The 14,255-nt window shown below is 47.3% G+C and overlaps 1 protein-coding gene across 1 annotated transcript in view; it reads right to left on the bottom strand.

Moving 5' to 3' along the window:
* NID1 (nidogen 1) overlaps positions 1 to 12,634 on the bottom strand; it is a 71,521-nt gene extending 58,887 nt beyond the window's left edge. Inside the window, exon 1 of the mRNA XM_081039329.1 lies at positions 10,253 to 12,634. Coding sequence (XP_080895455.1) covers positions 10,253 to 10,477 — 225 coding nt within the window. The 5' untranslated portion in view covers positions 10,478 to 12,634. The remainder of the gene's footprint in view (positions 1 to 10,252) is intronic.
* Between the last annotated feature and the right edge of the window lie 1,621 nt (positions 12,635 to 14,255).

Genomic DNA, 14,255 nt, shown 5'->3' with positions numbered 1-14,255 from the left:
TTAAAAAATTACATGGATGATGGGACTGGATGTTAGTTTTTATCTGACTGTTGGCGAATAGAGGCCAGAGTAGAAATCCATGTGATGGAAAAATGTGTTTAAGTTGCTTACACTTTTCCAATCTCACCATGCTGTTTCACCTACTAATACTACACACTTTCGCATCTACGGTCCCCTCTGTCTCGAAGAAGATCCCTACTTAACTTGTATCCTTGGCAAAGTCCCATTCTCCTTGTGAAGCTTTCCCAGCCAGCCCCAGCGGGGCTACCGCGGGCTCCTTTATGTCTTTGCCATGGGCAGCTTGGAGCCCCACTCAGGAACCTGACTCCCAGCGGCACACCACATCCTAGCTGTAGATCACACCACAAAGCCCCTGTGGATTGAATGTGTTCCTGAGAAAGCTTGTCTGAATTAGTGATAGATGGTGATGATGATGATAATAATAATAATAATTAATAATAATAAATTGTCTGAAGGTAACTCAAGCTAACCAAATATAGGCTAGCTGAGGTTCTTGGTGGAGTAAATAATATACCACTTCTTTATGGAAAAACAGCTACTGCCAGCACATGGACCGACGTAAATATTGCCCTGAAATCCTGCTGACAGTTTACACAGGGGGTGGGGGCGGGAAAGAAGTTCCTTTAGGGAAGTTGGACTTCAGCTCACGGTGTTACTAGCAATCTAATGCCCTGGAGACATCGATTCTATCACAAAACACTCCAAGGTGACAGGCCAAGCACCACACGGCTCACAGCTGGAGACATTTACATACAACTGTTTCAACCCAGTGAAGTTAACAAGGGGATGGACAGAACAACAGCTCCTAATGGGGGAGTGTTCCCCATTTAAAAGGGAAGTTCCGGTTTCATGCTCACCTTTCCAGTGAACTCACAGACAGCATGAACCACTCTGGCAAGTCTCAGTGCAGAGACTCAGTAAATGCAAACCACACGTTAGAGTCCTTATATTCAAATGCACACGAGCAGTGAAACAACAACCATCTTTTTAAAAAGGCTTCAATGAGCCTGGTCCCGGTCCCCAGGGCAGAAAGCAGCCTGCAGTAGTGGCGGCAGGAAAGCCTTCTCCCCAACAGATGTGGTTAGAGAACACTTGAGGTTAGCACAAATAAGAAACAAATGGGGTCATTTTAGAAATGCAAATAGCTGTACTGAGAAGACAATGAAATTGCATGAAGTTGCAAAAGCAGACTCCATGGGGTGGGAGGAAGCAGGAACTTAAGGTAAAATAATTTAGGATAATGAACGGAAAAGCAACAAACATTTACTGAGGGCTTCCCTTTGACGCCCTTTACTAAAGCTGTTCGCATTGTTTAAAATTTAATACAACCATCCCTCTTTTCACATATATGAAATAGATAAGGAAATGACAAGAGACTTAATTTAGCTTACTGTTACATGGACAGCAAGTGATGGAAATAAGATTGGAACCTCCAACGGCTGGAGTCCATAAGCTGTGCTCTTTCTGGTATATTTGCTTCCTAGTTTAGAGATAACTGGGTACAAAAGCCATAGAAGCTACAAAGCTTCATGGGAAAGCTTCCTGGTTAGAAATCGGACAGCTAGAAAAAGTTGGAAAACTAAAAGCACCTACAGAAAGAAAACTTGATAAAGAAGCCCTGGAAATAGGCAAACCCATGCTACAAGCACTGTGAAGGCTGACTGATTTCAGCTGAGAGCCCAGTGTGGCCTGGGACCTGACCCATCACAATGGACAAAGTATTTTTACTCCAATGATCTCATTAAACCTTGTAAAGGAGGCATTAATATCATCTCATTCTTCATTTGAGAGAAAAATGAGTTTCAGTTTAGAGGACTTGCCTCAGATCCTACACGAGAAGTGCCAGAATAAAACTCTTGAGTGCAAATTGCAAAATTTTTCCATTTACCCCCCAGAACCAGAGAAATAGCCATGGCTCGAATCAGAAATAGAAACAAAAGGATTAGCAGATAAAAAGAAGGGAAAATAGGGGTAATAGTTAGGAGAGGAGTCAATATTTGCAAATTAATCCAGTTAATGTCTAACCAGAGACTTTGGATCAGTTATCCATCTCTCCTGCGGGAAATGTCTACCTGAGATTACCGTCCAACATTTAAAAATGGTTGGGGTCTTTAAATTTTAACTTCTGGTGTGTCTATCGAAAAAGAGGCAGTACTGTCCAGAACAGGAGACCACCAGGGAAGGAGGAGGGCCTGTGCAAACCCCAGTCTCTGGGGAGAAGCATGCTCCCTCTTTAACCCTTTAAATGTCCACATCAGCCGTTTACCTATGCCAGCTGGAGCACCAGGACTCCCTCAATTTAGATTACACAAATCCTTTCATTTGAATACAATCCCTTCATTTAAAACTATAAATTACAGAGACAGGATTAATCATTCATCGTCTTTCCAGAATAACCACATGTCAATGTAATTCAAAGGCCCCAGTTGGTGAGGGAAGCTCTTCTTTACATTAGTACGCCAGCTAATAAATGTAGGAAGAATGATGGAAACAAGCAAACAACAAAACAAAGTAAAACATCATTTGGCAATCCTTAATTTAATAATCGATTCAGGCAAAGATCATCAGTGGATACTAAATCATTAGGCGAAAGGCTGGAGGGCGAGGGGACAGCCGCATGGGTCAAATCACCCCATAGCCTGCTCATTGCTCACAGGAGAGAAACATAACTGACAGATATGACCGTGCAGTCATCTCCTTAATGTTAACAGCTAGCAGAGCAAAAACCACACATCACTTTCCTCCTGATATTATACAATATGACATACATGGCTTCATTCGTGAAATATTCTTGTTAAATAATGTTTAAGGTACTCAACAATGAAAACACAAATAACCCAATTAAAAAATGAACAAAGGATCTGAAGATATACAAATGGCCAATAAACATATAAAAAGAGGCTCTATGTCATTAGCCATTAGGAAAATGCAAATCGAAACCACAATGAGATAGCACTTCACTCCCACCAGGAAGGTGAGAGTCAAAAAGTCAGATAATAATAAGTGTGAGCCCTCGAGTATGTAGAGAAATTGGAACCCTCATCCATTGCTGGTGGGAAGGTAAAATGGCGCAACCAGTTTGGAAAACAGTGCCTCAAAGGGTTAAACACAGAGTTCCCATAAGACCTGGCAATTCCACTCTTAGGTATATTCCCATGAGAACTGAAAGTAGATGTCCACGCAGAAACTTGTGCACAAACATTTATAGCAGCATTATTCTTAATAGCTAAAAAGGAGAGACAACCTGAATTACAGACAGTTTTAAAGATTGAGAGCTCAAAGTCGTCTGCTAGCACTGGTCAGTTAGGAAACGAGGACTGAGTTGGTTCTTGGAGTGTAAGAGAGGATCTGAGAGATAAGAGATGGATTAAGTGGTAGAGGAAAAGAATGAGCCAAGGGCCAAAGGAAGATGTATTTTACTTTTCTGGGAAGTGTTATGGGGAAGCTGGGAATAAAGCTAGAAAGGTAGGGCGAGGTCCAGAATCCACACCAAGAAGTGTACCTTCCTCTGAAGTTAGGATGAGGAGAGGGCACTAAAGAAACTCAACTGTAAAGTGTCTATTGCAACATGACAAGAAAGATACAGGTGCCACGGTCTGCTATGAAGGTAAAATAAAGGACTGGTAATCTGCCAGGATGACCACTATGTTTCTCAACCCGATGGGCAACTCTCAGTCCTCATCTTTTTGGCCCATCAACAGCACTTAACATGGTGGTTCACTCCCCCCTCCTTGGCGGACTTTCTTCCCTTGGCTTCCAGGACTCCACCTGGCTTGGTTTCCCTCTTATCTCACTGGTCACCCCTTTTCCGTCTCTGAAGCTGGCTCCTCTTCGTATCCCTCACCCATTGGTGGCTCCCATGACCTCTTTTCTACCTATGCACATTTATGTGGCCATCTATGTGCCAGTGATCCCAAATTTACATCCAAAGCCCAGGCTTCTCTTCCAAACTCGAGACTCATATATCCAACTGCCTACTCCATCCCAAGTCCCACGGTGTTTGGTAGCAATGTAATATATAATGCATCATTGATTATGTCTGCTGTTTATTCTCTTGCTCCCTTTCCCCTGCGAGAATGTAAACTCCTTGAGGACAGAGTTCTTTGTTTTGTTCGCTTGTATTCTAAGTACTTAGAGTAATGCCTGACTCATCGTTCACACCTGATAAGTACTTGTAGAATAAATGAAGGAAGAAACAGCAGTGTAAGAACCCTCACCAGGAGCCACTAACAAGCAAAACGAAGCGGCAGTGAAAGTCACTGAGGGGGAAGAGAGGTGACTAATTCTCAGGTGCCACAGGGAACCTGAAGTGGCAGATGGGCATTTGGATGGAAACTTCTGGTATGATTTCAAAAATCTGGGGCCAGTCCTCATGAGAGAAGTCACGGCCAGAGCCATTGCCAGGGAGCAGGCAAGTAAAGCCACAGAGGTTGGCAAGCTCTCCAAGAAAAGGAAAAATTGAACAAAGGAAATACAAGCCATACCCTATGATTCCAGGGCTTTATAGTCTATTTGTGGGCAGACAGAATATATGAGATGAGCAAAGGAAACATCTGCAATGATCACAGTACAATGTAGACTTAGCTCAGGATACTGAAGTGTCCGGAACGAACCCCATCGAGGGGAGCGCCTCACGGAGACTCTGAGCTCCCCCACTTCTGGGTGTTGTTCTTCTATCACAGGCGCTGGAATCACCTATTCATTGGTGGCTCCCTCATGACACTGGGACGTCCTTGAGGACAGTGACCCGGTCATATTCAGTGGCTGTGTTTCAGAGTTTATAGCCCCAGCACCTGGCTCAGCACCCTACACTCATGAGTCCCTTGGTAAGCATTTGTGGAATGAATCAAGTTTTGAAGAAAGTGAGTGGCCCGTATTGGCAGAGAAGGTAGGGTAAACATAGGAAGAAAGCTAGAAGATCATGAAAGATGAGTTACATTTACCCTACATGAGAAAAGATTCCTATATGTAAGTGGGATAATGAAAATCTGTGGAAGATGCCTCTGTGTGTGGGTGAGAGAGAGGGGGAGGGGGAGAGAGAGAGAGAGAGAGAGAGAGAGAGAGAGAGAGAGAGAGAGAGAGAGACTCATTGAGACCAGAGGCAGGGAGATAAGTGAGGACAGAGGTATACAATTTTTTTTTATTTTTGCTACCAAGGATATCCTTTTATTTTTCCATAGCACGAAGGCTGTTATTTCCCAAACAAACTGAACTTATCAAATAATAACAGATTCATTTTTTCCATTTGTATGATCAAGACCTACATAATTTAATATGCAATAAAATCATGTTCTAGAAATTCTTCTATTGGTCTACACAGCCAATCAGAGTTTCGGATCAGCATGTGATAGCCAATGTTAATAAACTGAGGTAATAAAATTACAGTCAAAGGAAGAAAATGTTTTGTCCTTCTCGACAACCTCATTACATTTTTGAAGCACTCTTGCCCAGGGAGGCCAGTTCACCAGCCAAGGCAGCAGAGCTCATGTGAAATGTCCAGTGGCCCAGTGCACTGGTTGACTAGATTTACAGACTGGCCCATTCCCCACTCATTGTCCAGCAGGGGTCCAAAGAATGTCTGGCTTCATTGCTGGGACTATCCTGATTTATCATCCCAAAATAAGAGGTTATTCCATGGGGAGAATCAGACCTTATCGTGTAGGGAGTCTGCTGTGGCCCCCAGGTTGGCTGCTCATCCCATCATGGAACTTTCCTTCTCCTGCCTTCAAATAGCTCTCAAACTAAGGCAGAGGCATGTCTAGACACCATTAGATCAGCCGCTCTTGAACATTTTGGTCTTAGGAGTCCTTTACACTCTTAAAAATTATTAGAGCCCCCCCCCCAAAAGCTTGTTTATATAGGTTACAAAGAGCAATATTTATTATGTCAGAAATTAAGACTGAGAAAAATAAAAATATTTTTAAATTTTAAAAATATAAATATAATACTTTTGTAATGAAGTCATATGTTAACATAAGTAACATTATTTTTTATGAAAATAAAACCCAATAGTACTTAGGGAGAGAAGTGTCATTGTTTTACATTCCTGCAAATCATTGTGCTGTCTGGCTTAATAGAAGACAGCTGGACTCTCACATCTTCTACATTCGATCTGTTGGGACAGATAATACATGTCATACAGCCTCTGGAGAACTCCACTATACTGGTATACACATGAGAGCATGGGAGTATAAAAAGCAAATAACATTTTAGTATGATTAGGAAAAGAGTTTTGACCTTGTGAATTTCTCGAACAAATCTCCAGCACACCCAGGAGTCCCTAGACCACGCTTTGAGAACTGCCACGTTAGGTCACCACAAATGGTGTCCTTTCCAGGGGCTCTAAACCTAGCTTGCAGCTTGGTTCTCACTGCCCTAGTTCCCCTTGTAAACCAGCATCTCAGGCTTCCACTTTCCTCCCCAGCCTGACAGCTCACTCAAAGGTCTGCTGGCTCCAGGGCATCTCCACGTTCTAGTCCCTTTGTTGGTCCCAGCACCACAGAGTCAAACCTGAGCTAATGCCTTTTCACTCAAGTCAGCCATCTCATCACTCTCTCCCACCTCAAGACTGAGAACATACCCCTCCTGCTACCTGCCTTCTCCTTCATGCCCTACCATATGCGACTGGTCAGAAATCCTGTTGGTGTATCTTAGATCACCTCTCAGGTTCACCCTCTTCTCTCCTTGTCCCCCTTTCTATAAGCCCTCATCCCGCATGTCTGGATAAACAAGCAATTTGTGGGACTGGTTTTCCCATCCCCAAACTCTCCCTGTCTGTCCATGCTGCTTTGCAGACCACTGCCAGTCTCACCTTACTAAAGATGGGCATGCCTTGTGACCAGCGATAGACAGCTTAACCTACCAACCGACCGTCTAGCCATCTTTCATGACCCTCCATGGAGTTTTTTCATGACCCTCCATGGAGTGTATTGTGCCATTTGGCCCGGCATCTTCACCTCTCCCTGGACCCATGCCTGTTACCACTATGGGCAGGGGACCTGCCTCACCCATTGACTCTGCACTTGCTTTAGTACATGAGATGTTAGAAGACATGACCCAATCAGAGACTTGAAAAAGCATGTATGCATTTCCAATTACTCTCTTGTGCCTCTGACACCCCCGTGTGGAAGGGTGTACTTAAGTTGGCCCTCAGGCTCTGCCATACTCTACAGTAGAATATTTAGTGGTGATGGAAACTGGAAACGTTCTACAGCAGCCTTGTGCAATATAGTAAACACTAGTCATAGGAGGGTATGGAACATTTTAAATGTGGCTAGAGCAACTAAAAGGTGGAAACTTTGTAATTTAATTTTAATGTATCCAATTTTAATAGTCATATGCGGCTAATGGCCACTGTATTGGACAAAATGGCTGTGGAGGATAAGAAAGCCATGGAGCACAACCAAATCATCCCAAATGGCCCTGCTAAAGCCACCTCCTGATTCTGCACACATGAGCAATAAGGCTTATTGTTATCGGCCACTGAGATTTTTGTGGCTGTTTGTTACACAGCAAAAGCTAACTGATACATTCTATCTCCTGATCCCACCTGCTTATCCAAACTGAAACCTTTTATTCCAAGGGAAACACTGCTCCAGTCAGATCATATTCCTCAGTCTCCCTGCACATGCCAAGCTTGTTCCCATCCTCATGTATTTGTCCTGGAATTCCTCACACCTGGAATAGCCTCTCCATTTCCCCTCCACCCCCTGAACTTGGACATGCCTTAACCTCCTCTGTAAAGTCCTCCCTCACTATGTTAGCACACGACAATCCCTGTGTCCATTTCCACATTTCCACATGGGCTGGACGCTTGAAAGTATTATGAGTCAGACACCAACTGGGGTGGGAATCCTAGTTTGGATATTTAACAGGTGGCATAAGATTGGATAATTACTTATTATCATCATCATCATCATCATTATTTCTTCATCTGAAAAAAAGGTGGGAATTGTTTTGACGATTAAATAATGTAAAACTAGCAAGTTCCTGACACATGTAGATATATACTCATCCAATAATTGTTTTCTTTCTTGGTGGGTGTTCTTTCCTTTTCCTAGTCTAGTGCCCAGAATACGACAGACCATCTGGTTCATGCTTACACGTCCTGTCAACTCACCTTCTCACTCAGGGCCACTGAGGGTTTCTATCAGCTCAAAGAGCATCTATGCAGCCACACACAGTGGTGGGTGCTGGCATGAGTCACCAGATACATGTCACCTCCTGGGAATGCAGCTCCTAGTTGTCAGCCTTCTTTGAGGATTGCCTCCCTGGAAGAAATTGCCTCACCCAGGGCCATTCCTCCTTCTAGGGGAGCCCTTATCCGGTGACTGATCGCTGCAAGGGCCCAGAGGCCCAGCCCTCACGTGCCTTCAGAGCAGCCAGGGAGCTAGCAGCCAGGGACTGTTCTGCAGTTGAGGTTTCCCCTGCTTAACCCTTCTTCAGTCCCCTCCCTTCCATAGGTATGGATCTGAGGAGCTCACCCTAATGAAACAACCTGCCTGCTAAGCTTCATCTCAGAGTCAGCTCTCTGGGAACCCAACCTATAGCACAGATATAAGATCCTTAGAGAGCTCTGGGATTCTTTCTCATTAAAATGCTGACTAAACCCAAACAGCTCGACAGGAATCATGTTTTAGCAATAGATTTTCCAGGTCTTTAGAATGCAATGTGATTAGTCTGATGCCGTGAGTAAAGGAGGGCAGGAGATCTCATATTTAACACAGGGGTTCTTAATTTGGGGCTCAGTGGCCCTCATGGGGGTTCATGGGTACAATTCACTGGGTCTATTAACCTAGCTGGTAAAAAAGGAGTTTGATTTTTTCAGTAACCTCTAACTGATATTTACCATTTCCTTCCATGCACATAGGCAAGAAGGCCCAGCAATAGTAACAGTGAATGACCTTGCCTTTGGTAGAAGTCACAGATATACTCATGTCACATGATGGTCACTATGTGTATCTCCAAATGTCACTTACAGACCTCGTGAGCTGGAAAGTTCAGGAATTTGACCCACCATTGCTACATCTTGCTATTTAATGTGGTTAAAAATAAGCACATATATACCCATAAAGTTTTTGTTCTACTATTTTGATCTGCATTTCAACAGAATTGATTTCTTTGGCCATCTTGTGGATTTTACTTTATTCATTAAGAAACATTCTAAGAAGGGTCTTATAGGCTTCACCGGACGTCCAAGGAGGTCAGGGCAGTCCACCCACAAGGGCGACAATCCCCGCGGGTGGAGAGTTTCAGGACTCATTCTTTTTAGGCAAAGCGACAAGCTTCACGTGGGTGTGGCCCAAGGCGCAGTCTGCCCAGGCCAGACGACGAGTGCAGCCATCCCCGGGGGGGACCGGCTCCAGCCGCTGTTGTGCAGTTCCCTGCACTCCTGGAACGCACACAGCTTTATATGAAATCCACATGGTGCGCGGCTGAGGGAAGCAACGCCCCTGAAGGCCTTGACCGACTCGACAGCGCCCCCAGCACCCCGCCAGTTCCGAGCGGGTCCTAAAGAGCTAGAGGTCACCTGGCCGGGCTCCTCACTTGGAGCCCCCACGATGACAATGTTCGTCTACAGGAAATTGGATCACCCGGGCGCCCCGCTCCCCCTGCCCTGAACTCTGGACTACAACGAGCTCAACGACAGAGCAGAATCAATGCCGAGATACATCCGGAGTTCACACACCAGCGCAGGGGCCCGCGGCTCTGTTCCCGGGGCGGAGAGCCGGGTTGGGCGGTCTTTTCCTGCCCCGGCGCCCGCTGCGCTCCGGCTCCGTGCATTGCCCCGCGGAGCTTCCGCGCGCTCGCGCGCCTGGTCCCACCAGGCCGGGTCCTGCCTCCAAAGACTCGGGACAATGGCGAGACCGACTTCCCCGCCGCGATGCCGCGCGCAGAGCCGGGGAGCACACTCCGCCCGGGATCCCGGGGTCGCGCGGTCTTGGGGTCCCAGAGCCCGCGGGGCGCGCGCGGAGCCGCGCAGACGCCGAGAGCTCCTCGGGGACAGAGACCGGACGGAGGGGACGTCGGGGCCACGCAGAGGCGGGAGCGCACTGGGATTGGAGACCCAGCGCGAGCCCAGAGCCTGGCAGCCCGCGGGTGGGTCCCGGTCCCCGACGCCCACGTCCGTCCGGCTCCGTGGGAGCGCGAGCCACCGGCCTCCTTCCTCCCGACGCCGCTCAGGCTCCTGTCACCCCGTGAGCCGCCCCTTTCCCTCCCCAGGCGCACTCACGTAGACCGAGCGAATGTCGGATTTGTCGAAGAAGCGCAGGGCAGAGCTCAGCTCCAGGGCAGGGGAGACACGGTCGTCGCCGGGCTCCAGCTCCAGGTCCTGGTGTCCGTGCCCGAAGGGGAAGAGCTCCTGGCGGCGCAGGCAGCCCCCGGGCGCCGCCAGCAGCAGCAGCAGCAGCAGCGCCCTCGTCCACGCAGCCCCACTCCCGCGGACGGCGGCCCACATGGTCCCCAACTGCGGTCCCGCTAGCCCCGCGGATCGGCGCGGGAGGTTGGAAGGCGGAGATGTAACCGGACGCCCCTCGGCAGCCCCTCCCCGGGGATGGGGGAGGAGAACCGTGGAGGTGGGGAGGGCCCGCCGTGCTGAGGGCGCGCCCAGGCCTCCCAGTGGCCGCGCGGGAGCGAGGGCGACACCGCGCCCCCGGCCGCTCGTCCCCGGAGTGGTGGGCCCAGTGGCCGCGAGTCCCCCAACCAGCTCGGCTCCCACGGACAGCCGCTCTCGGGGCGGGAGGTGGGAGCAGAGCGCCGAGTTTGCGGTCAGCGCCGAGTGATGGGGAGCAGGCGGCGGGGAAGAGCCCTGGACTCGCGTGTGTCCCCAAATGGTGGGCTATGTGCTCACCCAGAGGCTGCTGGCAGCGTCGGGCGGTCAGACCCACAGGGTCCGACTCTGGTGGGAAGAGGGGTAGGTGCTGGGAAATGGCGAGAAGGGACTGGGCCAGGAGCACGTTCCTTTACTCCCATCCGTTCTTTCAGCTGTATTGAAGCCGGGTCCTGGGGTCAGTGTAGAAGTTCCGCCAGAAATGGGGTCCCACCCTCCGACACAGAGTCACGAGAGTGTAACATAATTCAGTGTTAGTGGGGTGGGGTCCTCAAGTGCAAAAAGGTATTCGGGCTGGGAAAACTGGCCAAGGAGAGCTTCGCGTGGGATTTGGGACACGGACCAGGTCTACTGACACAAGAGGCGGAATTTCATCAGGCGGCTGGAGAAGGGACGTTCTGGAACATGGAGGGCTGAGCTGTGGGTGGAGTCAAGTACCATCCCCCAGTGGAGGATTTGGGAAAGGACTGTTCCGAGCAAAGCCTTTGATAAACCTAGGAATCTGAACTCGCTTTGACACTAAGAGAACTGCTGAGTGCCTGATAACAACGGGGCGTAAGTGATGTAAGTGGATCCTTAATCACCGATTGGTCATTAATTTGTCATTGGGTTGCGAGTGGAGACAGGGAGGTCATTAGAGGGCGCTGAAAAAAAATGGGGCTGAGAAAGGAAAGGGGGGAACTTGAGAAGAAATTAATCTAAGAGGCATTCCAATGAAAGAAGGAGTAAGACTTGATTATAAATTTAATATGGGGGGAGTTAGAATGGGGCTCAATTCCGAAACAGAGCCTGGAGGATTGCAAAACCAGGGCTGCCTTTTGAAGTCAGGGAAGAGGACATGGGACAGCCGAAGCTGGATGTGTGTTTAAAGTTGCGTTAACCTGGCAAGGTCAACAGTCATTCCGTTTCTGTCACCAGCTAAAACTGAGGACCGGGGACTCACTTTGGAATAATTCTCCCCAAAACAGCAAATATTAAGATTTAAGGAGTATGAGTCCTGAACCAGTAGAAGTATGAAGAACAAGCAAAGGAAATATACCCTCTGAACATAAAGTCTTTGATCTACTAATGACATCTTTTAAACTCATTAGCCATCAGAGTGTTGGCCCCAAGAATGAATGTACCTCCGAGAAGGTCTCCTGGTGGCTAACTGGGCTTAAATTTATAAACAGAGCCTAGCAGCCATTGCTAAACAAGGGCCTCTCACACAAGCTATGTTTCAGGGAGAAGCCTGCACTAAATTTCCTGCCTCCTGCACTGAACTATGGGCCTGCCAGCATTGTGTTCCTGCTTGCTGAGCCAACCCTTATAAAGGAGTTGTCGGAATCATATTTCAACCAATAAGACTGAGACTTTCCCCGTTCAGTCAGCTACCCAGCTATATCCTTCAGCATCTTCAAGGAGCAACCAGAGCAGCTCCATTCCAACCAAACAGGACAGTGTTTTTTGTCCATTCAAAATGTGAGGATTTGGAGTCCTCATTTGCATGAGGATGGTCCAATCAAGGACCAGGGGCGGGACTTCTCTGTCTGTAAGTCAGCTCCCCTCTGATTCCGGGAGTGCACTTTTCCATTCCATCTAAGGTAGTATTTCCCCAGTTGGAGTTGAAACATGGAAGACATCTTGCAGACCAGGATGGAGCAGAGTTGCCTAGGTGGAGAGGGGCCTGGATGAAGAGCCACCTCACAGCTCTGCTATTCCACAATTGAGCTGTAACCTTGTTGAGCTGTTCCACGGCCATGTTTTCACCATTAAGCTATTTGCACTGAATAAAGTCTCCTTCCTGCACCCTAAATTGGGGATTCCTGTTGGCCTTGAATTGGCACCAATGACCATCTACATTAAGTGGCCTCTGTATTGCTACATTTTCTTCTCTTGTTAAAGAGTGATTAGTACAGTCTGCAATCTGTTGTCAAATCCAGTCGCTTTTCCTTCAGCTCCTCCTGGAATTGCAGTACTGAGCCCTCTCCCAAAAGTACTTCCTGACTTTACCCCATGCCATCTGTAGCTTCAACTGCTGGGCTTCTGGGCCCCAGCACTGCCCAGTCCAATTGCCAGGAACTCCACATGGATACCCTTCTTCGTCCTCTGTGTTCACCTGCACACAGCACGGGCCCCATTACCCAGCGAGCACCTCTGACACTCCTCCAAACCCCTGTCTCACCTCTGTCTCACATCAGAGCCAGCTGTCACCTGTTCCCGGCATGCTCTCACCCCTCTCACAAACTCTCACCCTTTTTGGTACACAGACAGCTTCTGAAACGCCTTATTGGTCCATGGAATCTTCCTCAGTAATACAGGAGCAAAAGCAGTTCTCCACTTGCTGGTGCAGAGAATAGTGTGGCTGAGGCCTGGGCTCTGACCTTTACCAGCCCTATAAACATGAGAGATTTCTAAGTCTCATATCCTCCCAGTTGGCATGGGATGTTCATAGCAACAAGGATTGTTGTGAGAATGAAATAAGACGACCCATGAAATGCTCCTAGCACAGAGCCAGGCCCAGAGTAAGTACTCAGTGACTATTACGCCATCATTATTATTTAAACGTATAGTTTTCATGATTTTTATTATAAGACTCCACCATGAGTCAGACACCGTACTAGGAACTCAGAAGACTAAGACCACTAAGACACAATCCGTCTTATGATCAGCTCACAGTCTCTCGAGGAAGACAGACATAACAGTAACACAGTGGGATGTTAACTGTGTTTTAACACGGTTAATACGACTAATGATCGCGTGGGCTGGTAGGCTCACAGTAGATGTGGGGGGAAAGAGATTTGCAGAAGTTAGATAACGGGCCCAGTTTCCCACAGTTAGTGAAAGAGCCAGGATTTAAATCCCAATGTATCTGAAATTGGAGTTAATATTCCTTCCACCACACCTTTCCTTTGTATAGAAGGAGAGGTTTCTGCCTCAATTTCCATCCACAAGACATATTTGCTTCCTTGTTTATATGTAATGTTCATGCAATATTTACATATGCTTCTTTCGCTTATTTCATCAGTATCGTCTTGCTTACGTAGGTCTAGGATATATTGTAAACTATCTGTCATTTCCTATTTATAGCCCTGCACTCATTGCATGTTGCCTGGTGCCTGGGGGACGTGACATCTGTGCTGCGTCTCCTACTAGGACAATGTGGGCTGGGTGCCAGCCATTCCTTTAAGATTTATAGTTTTAAATACATTTAGCGTGTAATCATAATCTTCATCATAGAGTACTTAACTTCATGGTGTGCTCTGGCCACTTTCTAAGTGTACATAATTAGGTATTTTTCTATAGTCGTTTCCTGTGTTTTTTCCCAGATACAAGTGCATTGGGGCAAGAATCATGTGTTTTATTTCTTTTCCAAAGTTCACAGAACCTAGCCCAATGCTGCATGCACATTAATAAACATTAACAA

The sequence above is a fragment of the Rhinolophus hipposideros genome, assembly GCF_964194185.1.
Source record: "Rhinolophus hipposideros genome assembly, chromosome: 26".
Taxonomy (NCBI): domain Eukaryota; kingdom Metazoa; phylum Chordata; class Mammalia; order Chiroptera; family Rhinolophidae; genus Rhinolophus; species Rhinolophus hipposideros.
The sequence above is the reverse complement of the archived record's forward strand: the minus strand, read 5'-3'. Positions and strand labels throughout refer to the sequence as shown.